The 26,880-nt window shown below is 39.8% G+C and overlaps 1 protein-coding gene across 1 annotated transcript in view; it reads left to right on the top strand.

The window, feature by feature from the left end:
* The window catches only part of igsf9bb (immunoglobulin superfamily, member 9Bb), a 133,358-nt gene that overhangs the window by 46,643 nt on the left and 59,835 nt on the right, over positions 1-26,880 (top strand). The window contains 3 exon segments of the mRNA XM_034226636.1: positions 4,538-4,729; positions 14,404-14,550; positions 24,429-24,580. Coding sequence (XP_034082527.1) covers positions 4,538-4,729; positions 14,404-14,550; positions 24,429-24,580 — 491 coding nt within the window.

The raw sequence follows: 26,880 nt of genomic DNA, 5'->3' as shown, positions 1-26,880 counted from the left end.
TTTTAAAATCCTCTGACACTGTAGTTAACCAGTCCCAGTTAAAATCTCCAAGTAGCACTATTTCCTTGTAGTCTAGTTGAGATAAAAGATTTGCTAGTGAAGACAAGGAGTCCTTGACAGCTGAGGGGGGTCTGTAACAGCCCACCACCATGACCTGTTGACCCTTTGCCACTTCTATATTTATGGCTAAAAATTCAAATTGCTTACTGATCGATTTGGAAACTAATATGGTTACACTGAACTTATTCTTAACATAAATGGCAACGCCACCACCTTTATTAGGCCGGTCGGTACGATACACATTAAAACCATTTAAGGCAATGTCAGAGGCCAAAACAGATTTGTTTAGCCATGTTTCTGATAAAACAATGACGTCAGCGTCAGTTGAGCTCGCTCAGATACGGACAAAATCTAGTTTACCTAACAGACTGCGCACATTCAAGTGGATGAAACCCAACCCAGAGCTAGCTTTAAAATCAGCAGGAGTAGCGATCTGACTACTACTGCTGGGCGGACCAGGGTTAGGTTGTACATTTCCTGACAGTAATAACAACAACAAAAACTTGTCACATCACACTGGTAGTAACAGCTCTCTCCAGGCCCTTTGCCTGCCAAAGAGAGAGTGAGAGGAGAGGTGAAAGCTAAAATGCTTAAAAGTCAAACTAAGGGTCATATGAATAATTCCCTATCAGCAGCAGAGTGCATGAAAAAAGTGGGCTGATAGGAAATGTAGCTTCACTCAAATGCATGAATCCATCATAAATACACATTTTTCTAAATATTTTCTACATGTTTTTTGTTTGTTCGAGGTTTGACTTGCAATTTTGGAATAAATCATCAAAAGAAAATTCACATTTTCTGGTGATTCTGTTAAATATGCACTACATTTGGATGGAAATCTACCTCTGGGGATCTGTAAATTGGCTACAAATCTTCCTATACATTGTTCTCAATGCCAGCCCTTAAAAAAAACAAATGTAACTTTGCACATGTTGCTCTCTTGTGGAGTCTCCCACAGATTTAACTAATATTGCAACACAAAAGCATTTGTTAGGCTGATGGGCAGCTTCAAAGCATGATTACCCAAGTGGTTACAGTCCTCCTGGTAAAAATCACAAATACTCAGCAAAACAAACACCTCCCTTTCCTTCTCCACCTTGCTTACACTCTTGGTAATTGGTACTGGTGACTGTGTGGTGTGTGGTGTGTGTGTGTGTGTGTGTGTAGTGTGTGTGTGGTGTGTGTGTGTGGTGTGTGTGTTGTGTTGTGTGTGTGTGTGTGTGTGTGTGTGTGTGTGTGTGTGTGTGTGTGTGGTGTGTTGGTGTGTGGTGTGTGGGTGTGTGGTGTGTGTGTGTGGTGTGGTGTGTGTGTGTGTGTGTGTGTGTGTGTGTGACTGTGTGTGTGTGTGTGTGTGTGGTGTGTGTGTGTGTGTGTGTGTGTGTGTGTGTGTGTGTGTGTTGTGTGTGTGTGTGTGTGTGTGTGTGTGTGTGTGTGTGTGTGTGCGCACCTCAGTGGTTACACCTTGTGATGGTGCGCTCCACTGGGTCTTTGATTGTAAATGAGCTGAACCCTGATGGGGGGGGGGGGGGTCAGCTGCTCCTCTCTTCTCTCCTCTCCTCTCTAGCTCCCTCTCGGTTTTAAACAGTGAAGTCATACCTTCCTAGGGGCCTGTTTTTTCTGCCATGATGTCACCATCAGCCAATCAACACGTAGCGTGGCTTGAGCTATGTGTGTGTGTGTGAGGAGGTGTGGGAGTGAGGGGGGGCTCACCACTGGGAAAAGCACAGTTATTATCTGGTTCTGTCGTCAAGCATGAGAGCAAGTATGAACATCAGATCACAAATTCACAGGCTTCCTCTGATACACAGCCTCTCAATGATGTAATATACTCCATACATGTTACATAAGAGTGCTAGTAACCAGCATTTGGTGGATAAGGTGTATTCGCATTTCACACATATTCTATCTTGTGCATTGTATTTCCTCTGCTCGTGAAACAGCCTAGTAGGGTAATAGGGTCATTACATTACTGATGCTTTTAACCAGTGGTGTAGTGGGGATTTTTGGACTGGGTGGACGGGGGGGTACACTGTGGACCTCTGTCGCCTGTCAGCGCAACTTACATGATGCCGTAAAAATATAATAATAAAGAGCGGTGCCGGCCGTCAGCGAACCGAGCCGGCTTTTCTGCGCGACTGTCACTCAAATGCGGGACATAGTCTCAATTTGCGGGACACGGGACAAATAATAAAAATGCTGTGTGTGCAGTCCCGCACAAAGTAGGACACCTGGTCACCCCTCACACACACATTCACACACATTCACACACACACACACAACACACACACACACCAACACACCACACACACACACACACACACACACACACACACACACACACACGCTTCAAATCAAGTTGCATAAATACTTGAGCTACGTTTTTATTATAATTACTGTGAAATGTATTATGTTTTCGTCATTATTACAACAAATACACACTTGCAACACTGGCAATGATTTTATATTTATAAGACAATAAAAAAAATCATGCTTAAAAAAAGTGGGGGCTCCAAATAAGTGGGGGGACGGCGATCTCCCGCGTCCAACGACCACTACACCACTGCTTTTAACCTAAGCGACTTACAATACATATACATATGTAAGTGCAATGAACCAGGAACCAATAATTTAAAGAAACCTTAGTCGTCTCTACCCACCTCTAGCTATAGTTATTTTGGTCAGTCTAAGACCTTTTTTTTACCCACTCATGCTATACTTTGCTACATAATATACCACACTGACACTACGAATAATACGCCCAATTCATTTGCAGATGTTACAGAGACAGTCCTGTTGGGTTCTTGTGCACAATGCCTTACACTGTTTACTCTCAGTAATTAGAGGAAATGCTGGCCATCATCTGTGTGCAGGAGTAATTAGCTGCCTGTCTTCCTTACAGCCACAGAGGGACGTGCATTGAGTACATGTGATTAGCTCAATCGCTAAAATGCTACCATGCCGGGTTTCCACTTATAAAGCCAGGCTACATTGTAATTAGCCTGGGATCGATGTGGCTTCACAGACACACTACTCAGCTAACAGAGTGAATCCTTTTTGTAAAAAGGTTAAAGGTCCAACTATTATTGGACATCAGGTCATCATTACTGTCACACTCCTATTTTATGTTTTTGTCTGCCCACATTCTGTCAGACGAATTAGATGACTATGTGGAGATAAATCCATTCATGTGTCTGCAGGTGCCGTTAATCTTTCTCTCCCCAGCCCCTTGTCCTTGGCTCTGTATTGGACCCGTCACTGGTCCTGAGTGATGGAACACGTATCTGAGCACATGTTTGTGTTATCGCTCTCATCCTGCGTTAATCTCATGCTTTTACAAACACCCTCATGCTATTTGTAATCTTAGCCATCTAGTGTGCACGGTGGCATTTCTCTTGAAACTAATGGAATCTGTTAACCACTCCTACCTTGTTTACCTTCAATCGACTGATGTCTTGATAGCCTGAGGAAGTGAGATATAGACTGTCAACACTGGCTCAAACAAGAATGAAGCTTGAGGGGAACATGTGCTTACACCCCCCTGCCTGAAATGCTAGAATTCTGGCAAGTGCACCTGATGAATTTTTTTAAACACCCCAATGGAAGAGAGTTAGATGAGAAGTTATCATACTTAAAAGTGAATACACATATTGTCTTATAGTGTCAAAGTATTACTTATACTTAAACAAAGCATGCATTTGTTACTGTGTGTGTTGTTGTTGGACAATGCGTGCTTATCAGCAAAAATGGTGGTGTTAATCACAATAATGACCTGAGATTAATCATGATTTAACAAGTTTATAATACTATTATTAACATAGAAAATGCATCGGAAACTGGTCCGAGGAATCAGAGGGTTTTTCTACTTTATTCTTTCATCTATTATACATTTCGACAATTTCTGGATTATTTACATGAAATCTGCCAATTTTCCCAAATGTAGCTAAATCATCGACAAACCCGAGCAGTGATCACCTTCTGTGTGGTGTGTGCTACACAGGACATATAGTATTATCTCTGCCGCTATCATACTGCGAGCATCCTCAGTTCCTACAGTGGTGTCCCTGTCTGCTATCTCACACTCCTGAAAACTTCTAGAAACTGGATCATGTGATCAAAATGCCTTTCCTCTGTTTCCATTACGCTTAAAGAACTAGAGCAGAACATTTGTTAAGGATCAGGTGTGCCGTTACACTTGTACCAGGTTGTATGCTTTCTTTGTCTTTTCACTGCCATGCAATTCATGACAAACATCCAGGCTGGAATTATCGGAGAAAGTTGGGGTCACACTTGGTAATGTGATTAATTTGCGATAACCCTTCCAGGTGAATAGTTTGAGGTAACGCGTTAGCGTTTACAGGCCGTAGTAAAAATATGATACATTAATCAAATACTTAAAAGTATTGGTCGTTTTTGTCATTTTGATACGGTTCGATTTCCCTTCGTTGACCACGCTAACCTGTGGCTGTTCCCCCCACAGGTGCCCAAGGAGTGAGAGAGGAGCCCCAGTTTGTGACGTCACGTGCAGGAGAGAACGTCATCCTGGGATGCGACGTGTCCCACCCCCTGAACGGCCAGCCCTACGTGGTGGAATGGTTCAAGTATGGAATGCCCATCCCCTTCTTCATCAACTTTCGCTTCTACCCTCCTCATGTGGACCCGGAATACGCCGGTAAGATGGTGAAGGCAGTTGCATCAAAACTGCAATCGGTGGCTTGATATGAAAAAACACTGCCACTTATTTGACAGTGATTTAGCTGCTATCTGTAGCTCTTTGAAGTCTACTGTAGAAGAAATTAAAAAATCACTTTTCAACCCTTTCAGATATCCTCCATTTTACGGTGAACTTATTTTATATATGCAGAACTTGTTTTTTCTTGCAAACACAATATTACATGTGCTTAGGTAAGCTAGTACCAACCAATTTCAACCAATGATAGAAGACATCCATCCATCCATCAATCTGCAATTCTTAGCAACAATGGAGGTGTGTATGTCACTGTCCTCTGTAACTCTGCATTAAGCCCCCCCACAAGCGCACCAGATTTAAATCCCTCCTCAATTGTACACTGCTCAAATATTACGTTTCATTGCGTCACAGGCAGAAGCCAAAGTTTTGTTTCATAGGGAATTTAATCTGCCCCGCCAGATAATAATGTGTTTTGCTTGTTGGTACTTCACTGAGGTGTTTATGCTGAATGATGGATGTGCAGAGGTTTCTATTTACATTGATTTGCTCAACTGAAAACTCAGTTGTATCTCCTTGACCAAACGGCAGGATTTAGGGATGTTTGAATCTAATTGTAGTCCAGCATTCAATTTACAAGTGTGTGATGTGGTAACTGCCGAGGTGGTATAAGTAAAAGTAAGTAGACTGTAGTAATACTCTGTTACAGTAAAAGTCCTGGATTTAAAATGTTACTCAAGTAAAAGTAGAAAAGTATTAGCATCGAAATATACTTAAGTACCAAAAGTAAAAGTAGTCATTGTGCAGATTGGTTCATTTCAGAATAATATATATGATATGTTTTATAATGATTGATCATTAAAGCTGGTAAAGGTGCAGCTACAATAGTTTGAATGACTTTGTATACTGCAGGGTAGCTTGTGAATCTACTCCAGGTGGAACCAAAGTCTGATTTAACACTTGATTATATTTCACATCAAGTAACTAAAGGTACTAGATAAATGTAGTGAAGTAAAAGTACAAAGTAACCAAAAATGGAAATACTCAAAATACCTCAAAAGTATTACTTAGTTACTTTACACCACTGAGTAACAGTGCACATGAAGGCCTTTTCAGGGAAATGGAGACAGGAACTTATTAGCATATTCATAGCTTCTGTTTTTAGCTGGGACTAGCAGCTAAGTATAGCTCACTTTGTTGGTCAGTCCTCAAAAATGTCCCCTTCTTATGGAGGCCACAGTTTTCACCATGGCACTGATGATTTGCATAAAGGCAAAGTGTTTGTGAGGTTGTGTGTGAATGCCTAGAAATAATGATATTTATTAGTTATTATCATACATACTTAATATTCAAAGTATTGTATTTGTATATTTTTTGCCCGGAGGGAATCTTTAAATATGTCTTTATTTTTTTTTAAGTATTAACGCTGTGTCCTCGTGGCAATTATTAATGAATTACTTGTTAAATGCTGATTGTGTCAACAGAACACAAGTCTCTTTTTTTCTGTAATACATGAATATTTGTTCATAATTCATAGTGGATTTGTGCTGGTTACATATATAATTATGCTTTTGAACTTGACGGAGCAACAAAGTCTTTGTTAACGTTTTCAAAGAATGTGGTTGATGTCTAATTCATTGTTCCCCCTCATTCTCCTGCTTCTCCTCCTCATCTAGGGTGAGTGAAGTAAAACATCCATCAGTCCTCTGCCTATTTGTACAGCTCTATATAAATCATGTTTTCTGTTAGTAAACATCAAAAGCTTAGGCTTAAGTTTTGGGGTTGTTTTTTTAAAACAGTTTGCGTTTGAATAGTCTTTGTATAATATTTTTCTCTCAGAAAGGTTCCTAACGGAGTCAAATGACCCAGAAGTTTCAAATTGTCAGCCATGATAACAGCTGTTTGAATTCTCTACATGAAAGGAAGGAGCTTAAATGGTTCCTTTATAAACTCCTTTAGGTTAGTTCACATCTGACATTCCTTCATGGAAAGACTGGAGATACTGCTGTCCCACAACCAAACATTGAACATTTAAGGTGACACTCCATTAGGCCGTTCACAGAAACAACCGATCATGACCGAGAAATACAGATATGTCAATTATTCAGCATTTTCCATCTTGTGCCATATCTTGCCAAAGTGCTTACATGTTTTAAAACTTTCAAAACTTAAACTAAAAGGCAAACTATGAAAGTTACTCTAATAACTGTAGAAAGATCTGATAAAGTCAGATTTGGGTGATGGTTCAACATTGTGTGTAGGCCTAACAGATGTATCCATATATTGCACTCATTGCTTTTAGTAGTCCATATTTATATCAATAACTGCTGGTGCATCCTCAATACGTTGCTCAGTGTAAGTGGAATCAGATTCACCACACCACAGTTTTTATCTTGATTCCTGATCAATTCTCCTACAAACCTATCTCAACCCCATAACGTTTTTAACTCAGGTTAAAGGTCTCATGTCATGCTTTTCTGGTTCTTACCGTCCCCTTGTGTGTTATGTAGCTTTTTCTGTAAACGGTCTGCAGAGTCTCAAACCCTCAAAGTACACCCTGTAGCGAGTAAAACTCTAACACAGAAAATACCTGTCTATGCTGCCCCAGAGCGCGACGTGACCATACCCAGGTCCAAATGGACCCATCCATTATCTTTTCTCAGCCGCTGCTCCGCTGATTTCGCCAAACTCAGGCTGAGTTCAGGCTAAGTTCCGCGCTGTCTCGCTGTCTCGCAGACCCCACGCAGCAACCAGGAAACGACACCAGTAATATAGCTCACACTGTCCGCTCCTCACAGCAGCGAGCCGCGCAACGTCCCGCCAACACGGCACCCAGACCCCACGCAGCATTCTCATCTGTTTGTCATTGATTACTGGTGTCATTTTCTGGTTGCTAACGCCATTGTAACACAAAATCACTGATGTTCCGCTGTAAGGGTGGTGGACTCATCAGAACAGAGTGGGCGAGCTGACCAATCAGAGCACACTGGGCTCATAGGGGGGGGGGGGCGGGGGCAGGAGCTCCAACAAGGCGTGTAGGACAGAGAGTGAATACACATACTATACAGAGATGCTGTTTGAGAAACCAATGTGAGTTTGGAACATTGAACAATGTAAACTATTCTAGTAGACCTCAACAATGGAATTATGATCAGTAGAAATGTCATGTGACCTTTAAGGAATAGTGGTGAGGAGAAAACCTGATTCTTTGGCTTTTAAACGGCAACCCATGTCGGCACAGTCTTTAACTTTATAATTGTAGAATCCGCTTTCTTAGTATTTTTTTGCTTGTTCCTTAATATTTAAAAAACGTAGTTTTCTTATTAAATGAAAGCAGTCACTGATATGCAAAATTAACGTAATAGGTTTAAATCTTATACATTAGAAGGCGTTATGTGGGCGGAGGCAGTGGGCTGGTAGGTTAATCAGTGTTTAACCAAACACTGCCTAACACAGAGTACCGTGTCAAGTCTATTCACCACAGGACAAGCTGCAGTTTAGAGCTGTGTTTTTTGGCAGTTTGTACTCAAAGCATCAGACGGTTTGAGTTAAAGGGACTGTGAGTCTTCCTCTGTGTTGGCTGGCTGATATCCAGTGAGTGCGTCATATTCAGGAACTAGGCTATTAGCATGTTACTCCCCTCACCATCAGTACATTGGAAATAGTGACCCTCATTACTACAGCTGATATCTCCAACCAAGATCTGCTTTCATATTAATCATCAATCATCAATCAGCAATGATGACATATTGGAAGTACGTCACTACAGTTATAGCATCAAGGGCTCTCTCTACAAAAAGCTATTGGATTTCCCTATTGGATTTTGGTATATTGCAGAAAATAAGCTCTGTGGCAAACACACGTTTATGATACTTACCGGTTTTGTTCAGAAGAATTATTCTGACACGTGATCAAAACGTTGTGATTTTTTTAAGCGTAAATGCAATAGCCAGAAGTCAAAAGCTAATGTTAGGCTATACAACTACATCATAGTTGCATGACTTCACCTCACTTCACCGCTAAGCTGAAACATTCGGCGTGATGACGTTTAGTCATTTTTTTAGACACTTGTCAGCCATCGCTGGTGTTGTAGTCGAGACCACCTTATCCGAGACCCAAGACATTACAGAGACCGGAGAGTAGCAAGACAAGACCAAGACTTTAAGAGGTCGAGATCGAGTCAAGACCAAGACCAAGGCAGGGCAAGACCGAATCAAGACCGTAACCAGACTACTGTGAATCCAACACTACACGATTAACATACACACACACACACATGCCAATTTGTGTAGCTTGTGTAGCCACATTTAATGATTGATGAATTTCGCAAACATCTTCACTGCAAGAGCGTTTGAGTGTGTGTGTGAACGGGGAGAGATGAGGGGGCAGCAGCCGGTATAGACCAGTGCCGTGTTTACAAACATTGCGGCGCATGAGGGCAAAGATTCAGAGTCACGTGAAGTCACGTTATTGGTTGAATTTTTTAAACAGGGCATTTTACAACAGCTGTGGTCTCGATCATGGATGTATAATAAGAACGGTCTCGACCGGTCTTGACATAAAATCTCGAGACCTATAGGACCGAGACAAGATCAAGACCGTTAAAAAGTGGACCAAGACCGGTCTTGAGTACTACAACACTAGCCATCGCCGTTGTTATGACACAAAGAAGCTTCAGACATTCACTAGGGGGTTTTTACTGACATATTTTATGTCCTCCAACAAAACAAGAACATCTCTTCAGCTTGTGTTAACCACAGACTTTATTTTAGGCTTTTTACCACAAACACGTACAAAAAACCTTGATTTTGGACGTGGGAACCGAAAGTGGTAAAATGTGATGTCATTTCTGTTTTTTAGGACTTCATGGCATTTTTTGCCAAATTTGTTAGGCACTTGCTTGATCTTTGTAGTGTGTCTGTTGGGCTCTTTGTGTGTTCCTGTTCATGGAAGTGTGGGCTGGTCTGTGCTCAAAAGTAGCATTTCTGTTTGTTTGGACTGACTGACACACCATTTATTGTCCAATACCTACAGTACCGTTCACATTTTGAATGTCATATATATATATATATATATATATATATATATATATATATATATATATTATATTATATTATAGTATATTTTCTCCTATGCTTTTGTTTCTTCTGCAATTTCTTGTTTTCTGAAATGCTGTTGTGATTTGTCCTTCAGGGCCACCATAGCAACGAATGAAAATGCTTAAAACATGATATTCATACATCTGTATTCATGGATCACATTGGATCACTTTTGCAGTTCCTATTTCTTCTTTCTCTATGTAGTAGTTTAGACATTAAACCACCACATTCTTGATAGAGCTTTGTTTGATCAGTGGTGTTCAGTGTAGACTGTAATGCATTTACTAACTAACTGTAGACAGCTTTATTAAGATGACATTTCCTTTGGAGGCAGCAGCTCTTTCCCCCTCAGATTATCTTTGTGATGTTTGCTGGGGATGCGAGAGGGATTATGCCCTTTCCTGCTTTTCTATTTAACTTTCCTCTGATCATTGCATTTTTGAAATAATCCCCCCTTTCTGTTATTACCATGATCAAATAGCTTTTATCATGCTCCCAATTTCCCCAAATCTGGATTATCTGTAAGAGTAAAACTGCATTTCCATTCTTCACTTAATACCATGGTTTCAATATCATGATCACAAAGATGATACTTTTTTTTAAATTGTCCAGCTTCTGAAAATAATGAAGAACAAAACTGTTCAGACTGTTGTCAATCAGCTGGATTGGATTCATGTTAAAGACAGCAGTTCATAGATATCAATGACATACATTTGACTGGTTTTGAGAGACTATGTGGACAACTTCTGCTTGGTGTGCTGTTTTAAAATTCATCTTGCTGTGTCTTCAATCCTTAGAGACACATCACTAGCTTAAGCCTTAAGCAAAGTGACGATTCATCTTGTTTCAGAATGCAGCAGAGGAACATCTGAAGTTATATCTGCGTTCAGACGAACAGCGACCTCCCGCTGTGTGCAGTGTGACTCTGATGTTGCATCATGGAATGAAGTCACAGGTCACATTGGAAGCTTCTGAGAGACACAGCAGCTCACATTGTGCCCTCTTTAGACTTATGATGATGTCGAGGGTTAATGAGTCGATCCTACCACAGGGTCACTGTTTCCTACACCCGTCTGCCCTTCGTCTCAAACAAGCCATTGTCCTATTTTTTTTTTTCTTCAGAGGAAGAGGTAGAAAACATCCGAGTAAGCGAGGCAGAAAAGTATAGAACTATTCAATGAGATTGGACAGGAAGAGATGGATATCAATTGATAGCCAGACAGGAAGAGAGCAAAACAACATGAAGATGAATTCAGAAATGGAGGCATAGAGAACAAATAAAAAACAGCAGTGGTCCCAGATTACATTTTTGAATGTCCCTTATTATTGTGGAAGTACTATGTGCTAGGTCCAGAAGAATAGTGGCATTTTTCTTCTAAATTCATGCAGCTTACATTGAAATCTCGCTTAGTTGAAATCTGATCGTTTTATAAAACTAAAACAATATGCTTGGTTGGATTCATACTTATAAAGGACAGCTAAATATTAAGTACACGTATGAGAATAAATGCAAGGTGCAGTATGTTGTAGGGGTGTCTCGATTTAAATTCCGAAGCTAATTAAGGCCCTGTGTCCACGAAGCAGCTTCTGCTATCAGAAAGGTCCTGGCAGGGCGCTGGGCAGCATAGCCCCCTGGGATTTTATTATCTGTATATGTATATGTTTGATCTTGTGTTTTCACCATTACAATACTTGCTCTCACAATCTGGGATAATAAGCTTGTCAGTGCTCAGTTTGACAGCTGTAGAGCGAAGGGTAAATACTTATCAACAGGGTCCCGATCCGTTCGGGCGCCGATTTGGCTTTTTGGTCTTTGTTATGATCAATTCTGTCTAAAGATATGGGCAAAATCACTAGCGCTTTTCTGAAAAGTTGAAATAATATCACCTTGTGGCTGCACAAGATTGGTGGATTGCTCAGTAAAAAACGGTGCAGCACTTTTTCCGGAGGTGGTCCAATTCAATGGGATTCTGATTGAAAACAATTTAAATTGATAAAAGCAGGATGGGCGTTCCTCCTAGTATTCCTTTCTATGTAGCCTACAATTTATTCCCAAGACTGGTAAAACCTAATTACATTTTAAACAAACTATTTAAGATTGACCATATGGCCTTGGTATGACACTGTACATTCCCAACAACATTTAGTGGATACACCAGCCTGATACCATGTAACCTTTGTGTTCAAATCTAAACCTATCCAGTCTGCATCAATGGCATAGCTCACATCTCTGGAAACAAATATTAAAATGAAATCGTGTTTTTTTAAGATTCAATGACATTTCAATAACATCTCCTTTGATTAACACTGTAGCCGTGAACAGTCAACCCACAGCACCTGGAGCACCTCAGGCAGTCCTCCTGTGTTATCACAGTGAATGCCAATCAGGAGGAGTGTTGCTCTGTGGCAGACTGCCGTGTGTCGGCTGCAGGAGACTGATAGAAGAAACAAGACGTAAAGACTGACTGAACAGAAAACCATTGGAGGAACAGCTGGACTTGTGTCTCAATTACTTCAATGAAACAAAGTCATGCTGACTGCTGCTTTGCTACCCCTAGGTTCTTCTCTCACTTATTTCATTGTTATATTGACACAGTTCAGGATATATATTCCTACTGTGAATTGAGCTTGGATTCAAATTATAATTTTAAGAATGTTTGTTTACCGTCAGTTAGTCACCAATGTTGTCCTATATAAAATATCTCATAAATTGTTTTCTATTTTGTGCTAATAATATTAAAGTAGACCCCAATAACTTGTTCTTTATTGCATCGATTCAGGCTTCCCAGCTATACAGTTCAACTACACCTAAAAACAGCAGCATGGCTGTTAACTCTGAGAACATAACATTTAGGACCAATAAACACATTTGTTTAATTTAATACCTTTTATTTCCTTAAGACATTTGCAAATCAAGTAAAAAGGATGTCATGTTTAAGTATATCCCTTTGAAGCACTTTGAATTGGCTTGTGTTTAAAGGTGCTATATAAATATACTTAGTTTGCCTTTTGTACATTTTGTAATATAGTGACACAGTATAATACTATTCCTGCGAAATCTAAAAGAAATACCCTGATCAAAATATAAACGACAGCACATACAGTACTGTAGTACATAGTGGATAGTACAGTAGACATAATGCAATAAAATAAATGTATATTTCACCATTAATAATGAACATAGTCTCTTTCTCTATTCTTTTCATAGACATGGTTGTAACGGGAAAAATATATATATACACAAATATGCCTAAAAACAAAGGCTATAGTGAACAAACATCCCTATAACTCTGTACCTTACCTCAGTGCGCCTGATATATTTCCCTGGTCTGTGATACTGCAGAGTGGTTTAATGAAAGCCACAGAGAATGAGTAAGGAATACCCACAAAGTATAGAAAAGGGGAGGGGGGGGTGAGGAGATTAATGAGGGATCGCAAGGCTTTGATAATGCTGACGTTTTGAGCTGGCATGTGCCTCCTTAAAGCCCTTTGTTTAGCCTGTATTGCCAGTCGCCATCTGTTATGATTCAGTTGCCAGATTGCCCGGAGGAACATCATCAATCCCCCTCTCAGCTTTTGATCTGTAAAAGTCAAATGCAGCTATTCCTGACTCTGTACAGCAAATCAAAAACCGATATCTGTTCTGATGGATTGCAAAGCCTGTCTATAGCTGAGGGTTCTCTGTCGTCATGTTGGAATCTTCCCACTCCTCAAAGGAAGTAATGACCTGTCCTTGCCTGAGAGCGTCTCCAAAATAGACTGGCACACACATAGAGATAAGGACATCTCAGCCACACTAAGGTTTACGTGACACATTTCACATCATATTTACCACTGCAGGAAGTGGTTGAATGTTAACAGTGCAGCAGTGAGTGTGTTGAGCAATCAATCAATGGATAACATTTTATTTATATAGCCCAATATCACAAATTACAAACAAATAATTCACAGAGGGCTTCACATTGTTAGCAGCATACAACAACCTCTCTTCTCAGACCCTTGAAACAGACTAGGAACAACTCCCAAAGAAACCCTATAATAAAAAATCTTGCCCAGGACTGAGAAAAACTAGCAATAGATGTCATGTCCATAAATGAAATTGATAATAAAATGACAAGATAGACAATCCAAATGACCAAAATCATCATGTGAACGTTTAAAGAAGGGATGGATCCAGGTTGAAAAATATATAAATAACATGAGCATCAGGCAGGACCACAACTCATGACACAAAGGTAACCTTTAATACTGGCAACCTGCCAGGTGAGAGACACACAAACTCTGGAGAATTACGCCCCGGATGCTGAGTTAGTCTATTGGACATACAAACAGTCTAAGCCTATAGCAACATAAAGAGGGGCTGGTTCAAGGTAATATTAATGCTATTAATATCTAATGCATCCGAAGGTTGATCACCTTTTTGACATTCATCTGGTGTTTCTCTCCTCTTTATTTCTTGTCCTCTCACCTGTTCCTTCCTCATTTAATTCTATCCACCCATCCCACTCACCTCTGTGTGTCCCTTTCTGCTGACACATCATCTCCTTCTCCCCCCCCCAGGCCGGGCCAGTCTGCACGACAAGTCCTCCCTGCGGATAGAGAACGTGCGCTCAGACGACCAGGGCTGGTATGAGTGTAAGGTGCTGATGCTGGAGCAGCAGTACGACACCTTCCACAATGGCAGCTGGGTGCATCTGACCGTCAACGGTAAGTGCCGTTAGCATGCTTTAATCATACTGTTCAAATCAAACAGATGGTGCTGGTGATACAGATATTACTTTATGTCTGTATGTGGACTTTTGTATAATTTTTTTGTTGTACAAGTATATTGAAGATGACATTTATTATCATTTGTAGCAGTGGTGTTAAGATGGGCTCCAGACATTTGAAAGGCCTTGTTTAATCAATGCCAACATGCATACAGTATAACAGGCAACTGGAAATGAATAGGTCAGTCTTTAAAAATACCATTTGTAACACACACAGACTTGAAATTAGACACATTTAGATGAACTACTGTAACACTTAAAATAAGCCTGTTGGAATCTGTAATGATGACATTTTATATTTGTTGTGAAAATCATGTTTTGTCTTGGCAATGTGTGTGTGTGTGTCTGTCTGTGTGTGTGTGTGTGTGTGTGTGTGTGTGTGTGTGTGTGTGTGTGTGTGTGTGTGTGTGTGTGTGTGTGTGTGTGTGTGTGTGTGTGTGTGTGTGTGTGTGTGTGTGTGTGTGTGTGTGGTGTGTGTGTGTGTGTGTGTGTGTGTGTGTGTGTGTGTGTGTGTGTGTGTGTGTGTGTGTGTGTGTGTGTGTGTGTGTGTGTGTGTGTGTGTGTGTGTGTGTGTGTGTGTGTGTGTGTGTGTGTGTGTGAGATTAATGGATTTTTGCAGTATGCAGTACGTTTAAAACCAAACAATCACAGAGCTAGAAGACAGTAACCTTAGTCATTGAAATGTGTATTTACCAAATTGAAGGACTTCTTATCTGAACCGAAAGGTTTTGAGCAAAAGCATCTGAAAGAACTGGTACCTGCAGATCACTGCTCCTGTAATGACATCACTATGTAACACTGACACTTCTATTGGATAGGGCTCCAACACATTCTAGGTGATAAGCTAAGGGGCAGGACATCTCTAATGGTGCGTTCACACCGGACACGATGCGATTTTTGGGGGCGGCGCGATTGCATGTAACGTCAATGCAGAGACATTAACAGACGCACATTCGCTCCGACGGCGCGCATGAAGCGGTTGATCCGAATGCCGGGGTGCGATTGATGTGATAGAACCGCTCGAGTTACATTTTTACGCGATCTCGAGGTAGCCAATCAGCGGTGAGGATCTCAGCCTGCCGTCACTGACGTTGAATCAGAAAACCAAAACATCAGCCGTTAGCTGTTAGCACGCAGAGCTCACAGAGCTCACAGAGCTCACAGAGCTCACAGCTCCTCATATCTGTTCAGAAACTGGACAAAAGTTAAACAAGTACAAACCACAGACTGTCTGTGTCATGGCGAATACAGTCACTGGTTTATTAGTGTGAATGCTGTGCAACAGCCTTCCACTATAGTTCTTCAAATCTTTAATCATCTTCTTCTTATTATTATTATTATTTCATCCAATATTTTGCCGTCGAATAACTTCAGCCTACTTTCAGCTACAGAAACCATTCAAATATCAAAATGTTCAGCCTTTTCAGCACATCACGGGACACTTTCAACTTTTGAAAATATGTTATAATTTTTGAAATATTCAGCTTTTTAAACTCTTTTTTTAACATGTAACTCAATGGGAGGAACCTTCAAATCCTCTTTTAACTACACCGTGCTCCAAATGCTTCTCCTTCCACATACTTCAGCTAGAGACTTCATTACAACTTTAAAACGGTCACAAGACCTTCAGCTATAAAACATATTCTTCAGACTTTTGATATCTTTTACACTTTTTGAGATATTCAACTTAGTTCGGAGCTTGGTAAAGAGGCCTTCTTCAGATTTTAACATTCTAACACAATTTACTTATAATGTGTTCTGCTATTAGTATAATTATCTTAATATCTTAACTAGGGATTGAGATGCAGACCATGATACACAACAGCTGTTGTTCAAGTCCAGCCGAGATAAGGATACCACAAGGTCAAAGGTTAAGTCCCCATAGTGAGAAGTCCAAAGTGTTGTTGACACTGATTATCGCTCATTGTTTGTGGTGTCTCACTGGCTTCATGGTGGCTGTGTCATGACTAGAAGGTTGATAAAGTTGTCCCAGTTACATTTCCTGAATCATTTTCTGAAATGGTCTCAGGAGAGGAACCCCAGACAAACACCCGAGTACAGACAAGTAACACACACACTTGTGTCAACACTCACGGGACTCAGTCACAGAAACTCTGAATATGTTTCCTTCACTTGGTAGCTCAAGCATTCATCGAGACAAATCAGACAGCATATGATGACTCCAGTTGCTGTGGTAACAGATACACCAGATAGGGTCCTTTAAACCCCCCCCCCCATGTGGTCACGGCACATTAGCTCAGTTTCATCAGTGTTGTGTTTACTTGGCCTTGCCTCTTCCCTCTCTCCCAGAAGTGTTTATAGGCCTCCGGCATCCTCCTCTGCCTCTTCTCTGTTTCTGTCCGTCACTCTTCGGCTGTCCTTTAATGTTGTGTTGACACGGCAGACATAAGCCACAGCACTTTTATCAGCTGTAGTAAGTCAGACTGTCAGTGCTGTTGTACAAAACACAGCTCACTTACTCATTCTACAATACTGTGATAATCCTTGTTAAGAATTATTTCTTTTTACATTGACTCTGATTAAACTATCATTTGAATGGACTTATTTGGAAATGGCGCACCATAAAAACATATCAATGAATTTATGAATAGAATCAACTAGTTATTACGTGCAGGCTCACATTATGAGTCTAGTTTTGAAACATGATTCCACTGCAAAAACAGGATGTACTGTACCTCTTACTGTAATCACTTGCAAACGTGTTTAATTGAGCAGCTAGTCTAGACATTAAATACACCATTGTGTTTGTGTCTAGTCATTCACTAAGAAGAAAAGTTATATGAAGGAAATATCCAGTACTGTACAGTATGTGGGGTCAACATGAAAAGATGCATACATTATACCAATATAACCAAAAGCTACCTTGGTTTAAAGGGGCCCTATTATGCTTTTTGGGTTTTTCCCTTTCCTGTCGTGTGTTATTTAGGTTTGTGTGCCTGTAAATGGTCAAAGAGGACATATAGCCCATAGGCAAAAAAGGTTCTACGCCGTTAGTTACAAAATAGGCTTATTTAAAAAATAATATGAATAGTATCGAATGTGCTATATAAAGCTTCCTTGAGACTCACTGGATTTTTTCTGTATGAGAGGTCAGTCCCCCCCCCCTTCAAACTGGCTGTACATTGAAGGGCATTGTTACTTCATGAGCCTGAATTTGAACTCATTGGCCAATTCCGATATATAATCATGAACGATTAGATTATTATGGAGTCATGATTTGATTAGCTTTTATTCCTAATTTTGCAAGAATTTAAGGCGAGACACTACAGGTGAATAGGGTAACTTTTTTTAACTTAAAGATATCAGCTAGACATTTCTCCAGTTAATTACTTACATTAAGACAATTGTTTTTTGTATTACAAGTTTTATGAAATAACATGTTTAAATATGCAAATGAGCCATAATCTCATCAAATATGCGCATATTTTAATACATTTCAGGAACACAATTCTGAACATTAGGGGTGTAACGGTATCCGTATTCGTCCCGTACCGTCACGGTTCAGACGTCACGGTTCGGCACACGCAGTCACACGACGAATACGCCTTTTTTTTACGAGTGGGAAAAAAGTCTGTCATTCAGGGCAGTATCCACTACACTATGTATAATCCAGGGGGCGGTATTGCGCCTAAAAGCTGTTTGCCAGTCGCCCTTAAACAACAAATGAAGAACAAGAAGAAACACAACAACAAAACGAACAAACTACAAGAAGAAGAAAAGTTACTATGGCGATTTCAGATAACACACAGGAGCTAGAACCCACCTGCTTCTTTTAAATCAGCTGTGTGGGAACATTTCGGGTTCTCTGTGGACTACAACAACGATTAATTGTGCGAGTGGTGGATCGGACGAGGACGGTGTGTCGGCGTTGTTCTACAGTGGTGCGGTATGCTAATGGTAACACACGCCAAACATGCTAAATCATATCAGAAGGCATCACCCAGATTTGCCAATCACCGGAGCCCGGCAAAAGACAGCAGCAGTTCAGCAGCTGATCCCCGCTGTTTTAGAAGCCAAGAGACGTGAGAGCCGAGAGACCAAAATAAATAACGGAAGCTTTTGGCATATGTTTTTCAACGACTTTGCGCTCTTGAAACACTTTGTTATTATTTATGATGTACTATTTTCAAGACATTCTTTTTAGTTTTACAGCTTGATGAAACCTTTTTGTTTGACATCAGCCATTATAGATAATATGGCCATCTGAGTGTACTGTGTATGGTTTGTTTTTAACTGTTTAATACAGTTCATTATTCAAAATGTCAGAGTTCTTTATTTTTAAACTGAAACTTGCTACTGTTCAAACATAAATAACAACAAACCTGGAATTATGCATTTGGGACTTTTTTTTGCTTTTTCTTGTTGGACCGAACCGTACCGAACCGTGACCCCCAAACCGAGGTACGAACCGAACCGTGACTTCTGTGAACCGTTACACCCCTACTGAACATTGGATAAAGTCAGGTTCAAAATTCTTGTTTAATTTTGTAGTCATATTAGAATCTAAAGGTTTTCGCCATGTTTTTAGGTATAAAATGTTATATAATTCAGGCTATAAATGATATATGAACAAACCCTTCAGTAAAAAACCTTCAGAATATTGATAGGAATATAACTGGAAGGTTTGGTATGTATGTGCTACTGAAGTGGACATTTCTCACTCAGAATAGGAGAAAAAACTCATTTTGAGAAAAATACCTTTAAAGATTGCTGTGTGGCGCTACCTAAACCCTCCTTTTCTTTGGATGACAGCTTGCGCCTCAACGCACTCCATGAAGGTATTTCATGTTCGGTGTCATTTATTTTTTGTATAACCTTGCTTCGTGCAAGTGACAATTGTTGTCGTCTTCTCTGTGAAAGTTTTTTCCGCTGTTCTTTTGCTATTTTGAGATTTACATTTCCAGCGGAAAGCTAAACCAGGAAGTGTTTTAGCACACCACGTGATGCATCTGAACGAATCACGTTGTCAGAAATTTACCCCAGCCAATGAGATTTGTTTTTTTGGTTTAAGACCCCTTTGTAATTTCACCATTGGTTGCTGATACAAAGGAAATGACCATATTTGGATCTGATGAGATTGTGCAGGAGAGACGGTGGGTGTTTCTCAATGTCGATGACGCTTCCTTGGTAGGACATGTCTTTTCCGAGTCAGTAGGTGTTTCTCAATGTCGAGGAAGGCTCCTCCAGAGCCACTATTTCAAGGATGCTATTAGTGTTGTCACGATACCAACATTTTGGTTTCGATACCGATACCAAGTCAAGAATTGCGATTCCGATTCTTTTTCGATACTTTTCTTAAAAAAAGGGAAACAGTCTTAAATGTAATTATTGTGCTTTATATTTCACACCAGAACCATAACCACATTGGTAAGTTAGCTAAAAAGATAGCCATGTTAGACAGTTATCATTGCCATTAATTGCCTCGGCAAACTACGAAAACGTTCGTTTGTCACAAAATAAATTACACTGGTTTGACTTAGATTTGAGGGCATGGGCTTGAGCATGATGTAATTATGTTATCTATCACATTCGCTAACCTGTCTGGATGCCGGTTGGCGAGGTGCTTAGCCAAGTTTGATGTGTTGGCTCCCTTGGTTTGCAGGAATCTAAAACATTTCTTACAGACAGGCCTCGTGGTGTCCGTAGGCTTGCCCTCACTGTCAGAGATATAGCTCAAATACTTCCAAATTTTGCTTCTGGCGTCTTTTTTGTCAACAAGCCGAGGCGCAGCGGCAGTTGCATTCCCACTTGCAGCCATGCTTCTCATTTTCTCACATGCTCTGGCAGCTAGCGCGTGCACGAGAGAGGGGAGGCACTTAGAGCGTGCTTGAGATGGGAGGGACTGCAGGCACGGCTGCAGTGCAGGGAGTGGAAGCAGAGCGCTGAACACACACGGCTCTTATTAAAACGGCGCTTTCTCACTGGAGTACTTTTCCCCGTCATTCTTAAAGTACCGATACTAATGAAATGGAGGAATCGTACCGTTTTTAACGGCAGGGTATCGCGGTACCTTTCAAGTATCGATACACCGTGCAACACTAGATGCTATACGTCATCGAATCCCGTCGAAGGACTGTTTCAAAGTCCTGGATCCTAGGAATTCTACCGAGGACTGAATCCTTTGTTGCGGGAAATTTCGAGTGTACCCTCCGCGGTCTTAAAATCCCCACAATGCTTTGCACACAGACCAATTTCCAAAATGTAAGGCGGGGCCTCTCATATGACGCACACCTGCACACTTGCTAGCCTGTTCCATGCTTCGTTCAAAGCATTGTGGGGATTTTAGGACTTTTAATGAAGTGGCAGATTTTTTCCGGCTGTGTATTTTCAAATTCTAGCGCACTCGAGCTGGTTTCTCCAAAATGACCTGCCCCACCTTTAAGAGTTCCATTTGCAATGAAGTATAAAATCAAGCGGAAAGAAGCTGTAAAAAATCCTTTATGCCTACTTTTTACTGGGTTCAATGTTAATATATGAGATGTCACGAACAGTAGATAATTCCACATAAACGGTACATCCTTATGCTAATATTTTTTAGAATTGCGGTGACAAATCTTTAAGGATCACGCCCTGCTCCATATCCCTGCTGCATTGCTATTTATAGAGCTCCATTTGCAATCCACCTCTCACTATCACAGTCAAACATCAGTGGTTGTCGGTGATTACTCTGAGCACTTTAGCTGTCAGCCTCGGTGGCATTGAAGAAGTAAGCGATGCATATAGATTCCGCGTGAGATGCATATAGATTGTGGGCGGGAGTGCTACAGTATATCGTGCTGATGCATTTCCCTCTACAAATTCACACCTATACTGAATTATTGTGAATCTTTATCATCCTCAGACAGAGTGCTAGTGGAGAACAGGATAAGCAGGAAGAGATACAAAATCATGGCCACAAATATGTCCTGTTTGTACGAATAATTATTTTAAATGATAAACAATTTTTGTCACACTTCACACAACATCAAATGCAGTGCGATCCCTTATTTCACTAGCTTTAAAGCTGGCAAGCTCCGCCTCCACTCCATTTTTCTCACTGCCTGTGCTGCACCTCTTTTCAACCTCTGTCTGAAACCAGAGCCCAGTCTGCTCTGATTGGTTAGCTGTTGTGATTGGTCAACTGCTTAGAGATGTACCGCCCCTTAGCCAACAGGTACAATGTGTTGGAGTGCTAGCCAATAGGAGTGCGAGTGTTACATTGTGATGTCACCATGTTAGGGAAGTGACAAAGGAGTCCAATGGAGGCGTTTCAGGCATGGGGAGGGAGTGTGTGGGAGAGAAACTCCCTCTGGAGGGAACTCTGGGATTTTAGACTTTGGAGACCATTTACATGCACAAAAACCTATATAACACACTACAGGGAAGGTAAAACCTCAAAAATCATAATAGGGCCTCTTTAAGCCTCTTTAATTGCGCACTAAAGGGATGTTGTACACTGGTAGGATGCCATCCAGTATTAAAACTTTGGAATTGTGGGATGAAATCACATGGTGTCATTTGCTGCACAATAGGGCTGCTTTAATGGACACATGAAAAGCCATTCCAGGAGATGTGCTATCTTATAATGTGTCAATGTATCACAGAAGCTGCTTGGTCAGAGGGCTTATATTCACCATCTCTGTGTCAAAGCATTTAATGTGGAATGAGCACTATGGCCCGGTTTATGGATGCGGATAGAAAAACATGCTAGCAATTGAGAAGCTGAAGGATTACACATGTAAGCAGATCAGCTTCAGTCCTAAGGTGATTAGATAGAGGATATCAAAACAGGAATTATGACAACAAATCTGCATGATATCACTGACAGTGGTATTGACGTCTGTGTGCATTGAACTGGGAATGTTAAGGTTAAATGAAGATGGGGTAGCTATAGACATCAGTATTAAGTATTTATTAGAAAATGATGTCTTTTTAGAAAGATGTGCCAACTGTCCTGTATGACCATCCATCATGATGTTGAAGGATTCTGAAGTAAAGAGGATTTAGAAAAATGATTTTACAAAATGCAGCATGATTATTAAAGTGTATATTGTTTACATGGGTCATTAGACATCAAGACCTTTTTTGTTCTCAGTCTTCACTATACTGCATGTATATCCCTCAGTATATGTAAACATTCAGGTCCAATTATAAATGGAGACATTTGGAAAACAGTTCAGTCAAAAAAACGTTTAATTTCTGCATTCAAAGAAATATTTTCTGAGGAGAAGGACAAGAAAAAGCTCTCCTGTTTATTAAAAAAAATATTGCTGCTGCTGGAGAAAATGTCAGACCTTCTGCTCCCTTTGTCACAGAATTCTTCCAAACAATTATGGATTTGAACATGAATCCTTTCAATAGCTGCTTCTGAGTTTGCATGTTGCATATAAATGCATGAGCATGGTGCTTATGCACTCAGAGCACCAGAGGTTAAAGTTATTTATTCCTTAGCTTTTAAGGAATAAACATGAGTTATGTGACAAGCTATCCATTGCTCCTTGGCTTCTGTTAACCCTGAATCCACCAGCCCAAATAATAAGCAAATCCAGCTCAAGGTTTACACTTTACCTTACCCATTATTCAGCAGTGTGTCGGTAACCTGTTTAATTGGCCAGTCTCCTGATATTATGTACACTTGGCTTCAAACGGAGGAATAAGATGATTTCGTACCCAGTTAAAACATACCTTTAAAGACTTTGATGTCGCCTAGAAAAAAATATCATCATTATAATGCTTTTACATAACTAAAACATTTGAAATGTCTTTTTCGAGTGATATTTTTTTTGGGGGGGGGTTAGAATAAGGAAATATAGTACATATGTGAAAACATGCACAATTCAAGTGGGGAACATCCATGCTAAATCCATGATCATTGTGTTAAGAAATTACCAAGAAAACAGTTTAACAGTTTAGCTCCAAGTGTACTGTTTGATGGTATCAAATATAATGTATTTGCAATTATTTGTCACCTGCTCAAGAACAGATATACTAAATGCAATCAGGAGACAAGTGATGAAAGACCCCCCACTATTTTCAGAAGGGTTTTAAACTTATCAAGAACCAATAATTATGACAGATGACCATTTTCCTTCACTTCCTCTTATATTAGATCTTATATTTCCATATCTTATAGTCTAACATCAGCTTCTCATTGGTCATGCACATATACTTTATTTTAAAAGAAAATATTATGTAATGTTATGTGGTGTTCTATGAGTATAAAAGAGGTTTTAAACGTTGAGGACTTTTTTTGCATTATTATTCAAATCCACTTATTTATAGTCTCATTTGTAAGACATTTAGAAATGTTTTCAAGTATATGTATTGTTAAGCTTAAGGGACCCCACACCACCTGTCAACCATCATTTACTAGTATGTGTAACATATAACTATTATATTATGGACGTTAGTAAAGCAATATATACTGCTTACAGATTGGATCACTCACTGATGTATGGTTGAAGTAGAATACCATAACATACTGTATATCAAGACTGAGTCAGCTGAACAGGTGTATAATCTGTTATATTTGCCCAACCACAAATAATTTACTTACTAAACACCCCTAACCTTTCAGAACATATTTGAAATATTTTGGGAAAAAAGAGAATGACTGTCCGAATCTTCTTGCCAAAAATACGCTACATAATATTCTCTGTACTCAAGTGCATTGTTTTGTCGTAAGTGTGTTTTTTGCTGCTAACATTACACAACATTTCATATTGGGTCAACACATGTCTACAGAAAACTGTTTACTGTTTTTCATTGTTCTACCGTTGATTCATCCTTTTGAATTATTATTTTTCTCTTCCTCAGCCCCCCCCACGTTCACAGATACACCACCTCAGTATGTAGAGGCCAAGGAGGGGGGGAGCATCACTTTGACCTGCACAGCCTTTGGCAACCCCAAACCCTCAGTGGGCTGGCTGCGAGAGGGCAGCCTCGTGGTCAGCAGTGCCAAGTACAAGGTAAATACTGTCTCTATGTATCCTCAGAATAATTATACAGTTATTTATCAAAGCTTGTTTTTCAGACTGACAATACTGCTGTGTAGAGATCATTCATTTTATTTAACTGCATGGGTAAGGCAGGTGAAATAGACAAATGGTGGACCATACTTCACGCAAAGTTGAAACACTACACAGAATGTACAGTATATCATTACATTAGCTTTTGACTTCTGGTTATTAAATGTAACTTTTAAAAGGTGCTGGGCAACGATTACAATTTGTAATAAGGATTAATCGCATGATTTTTCTGCGATTAATCGCGATTGTAAATCTCAACTTCAACCTTAATTAATGTAGTCAAATCAAATATAAAACAAAAGCTATTTGCCACTTATGTTCATGCCCTAAATGCTCTCATTGGTTGAGATGCGTGATGACGCCCATCCTAAACCAATACTGATCATCCAACCCCTCCTGTGACCTGTCATGTCTGTATGTGTATTCAGAGCCAGTGAGCAACGCACTTTCAAAATAATAATATTAATGAAGAAAAACTGTTAATGTGCGATAAAATAATTGTCGGCGTAAATTAATGAATGCGTTAATGAAAAATGATTTAAATGATCACACATTGTGTTAATTTGTGAAGATTATCCTTCTGAACAACGTGTTGGTAACATAAATGTTTGTTATCAAGTATATTTTGGTTTGCTATCCTGGCTCCAAAATGGTGGAATGAGCTCCCCATTGACATCAGGACAGCAGATAGCTTGCACATCTTCCGGCGCAGACTGAAAACTCATCTCTTTCGACTCCACTTCGAGCGATAGAATTACTAACAAAGCACTTATATACTAATAAAGGACTGGCTTATCTAAAGCCAGTTGAGTAGCACTTGAAATGTTTGGCTCTATGAAACCTGATGTACTTATATGATTCTGTTTTCCTCAAGGTTGTATCTTGTTGGTCGAACGCACTTATTGTAAGTCGCTTTGGATAAAAGCGTCAGCTAAATGCAATGTAATGTAATCTTTTTTGCAATATTCCAAAATCCAATGGAAAGATCCCATTTTCCTGTCTTCTAGAAAACTTTTCTGGGCTTTCTTTCAGACCCCTTTAATTATTATTATAAATTATTGATAAAGTCAGTCTTATTTAAATAGCCTGATACCAAAAATATGTACAGCATTGAACACCCTCTGTCTTTAGACCTTCAATTCATTACGTAAAACTCTTTCGCAGGAAGGAAATGGAAGAAATCTTGTGAAGAAATTAAGGTGGGATCTCCGAATCAGAAAGTAATGACAATATGTGAAATCAGCATGACAATATATAGATTTTAATCATAAATTACACATTCGGATCTGGGGAATTGCTGCCAGACTGATAGGACCCAAACCTCACAACCTCCTCTCCACCACTGAGACCTGGAAGACGACAGATCTCAAAAAACACACTAGAGACAAAATCAAGCATTCCATTCACACAGAGGGAGAGAGACAAGGACATCATGCACACAAAGGAGAGAAAGACAAGAGGGGAGCTGCTGAATCTCCTGGAGAATTTGTGAATCTATTAGAGAGTATGATCCTTGTGGGATCAGCTGTAAGTGGTAAGTGTAGCAGCTCAGTGAACACATTGTCATTGCAGCTGGGATCCTTGTCTCTGTCATCTTTTACACTCATCATGGCAGAGAAGGGTTTTAGATTTTATGTTTAATGAGAAGAAAGACGCCATTTTTTTTAAAGTGTACGCTGTACAGTTTTGAGTCCTGCGTCAGTGAATGGAAATAACTTCCCCTTATTAGATCGATTATACCTAAATTCTCATATATGCATTGTTAAACAGCAAGCCAACTTACCACACAATATAAATCGTTTTCCACACAATTCGTTTTTATTTTATTTGGGAGACAGAATATGATCTATTAATGTCATCATCAGTGTTGGGCAAGTTACTTCCAAAATGTAATACAGTACATATTACTTAGCCTATTACTGTATTTTTCAAGTAATAAGTTACATTACAATATTACTGTCTCTGAAATGTAATGAGTTACACTTCTTTTATATTACCTTTGAGTTACTATCACCAAAATAACAGCAAAATAAAGGCTAGGTATTTTAAATGCTAAAATGTAGTTTAGTGCAGCAACTGTGTAGGCCCTTAAACTACTAACAACTTTTATTACACGGCTTAGTTGAATACTCGATTCTGATTCAGAACACGTGACACGTATTGTTAATACAGTAGTACAGACCTCTGTCAGGGACTATAATGGCCGTTGCTAAAGAGGATCAAGAAAGAGAAAGGAAAAG

Source organism: Gymnodraco acuticeps, unplaced genomic scaffold, assembly GCF_902827175.1.
Source record: "Gymnodraco acuticeps unplaced genomic scaffold, fGymAcu1.1, whole genome shotgun sequence".
Classification (NCBI taxonomy): Eukaryota; Metazoa; Chordata; class Actinopteri; order Perciformes; family Bathydraconidae; genus Gymnodraco; species Gymnodraco acuticeps.
This window is presented reverse-complemented; position numbering and strand designations above follow the sequence as displayed.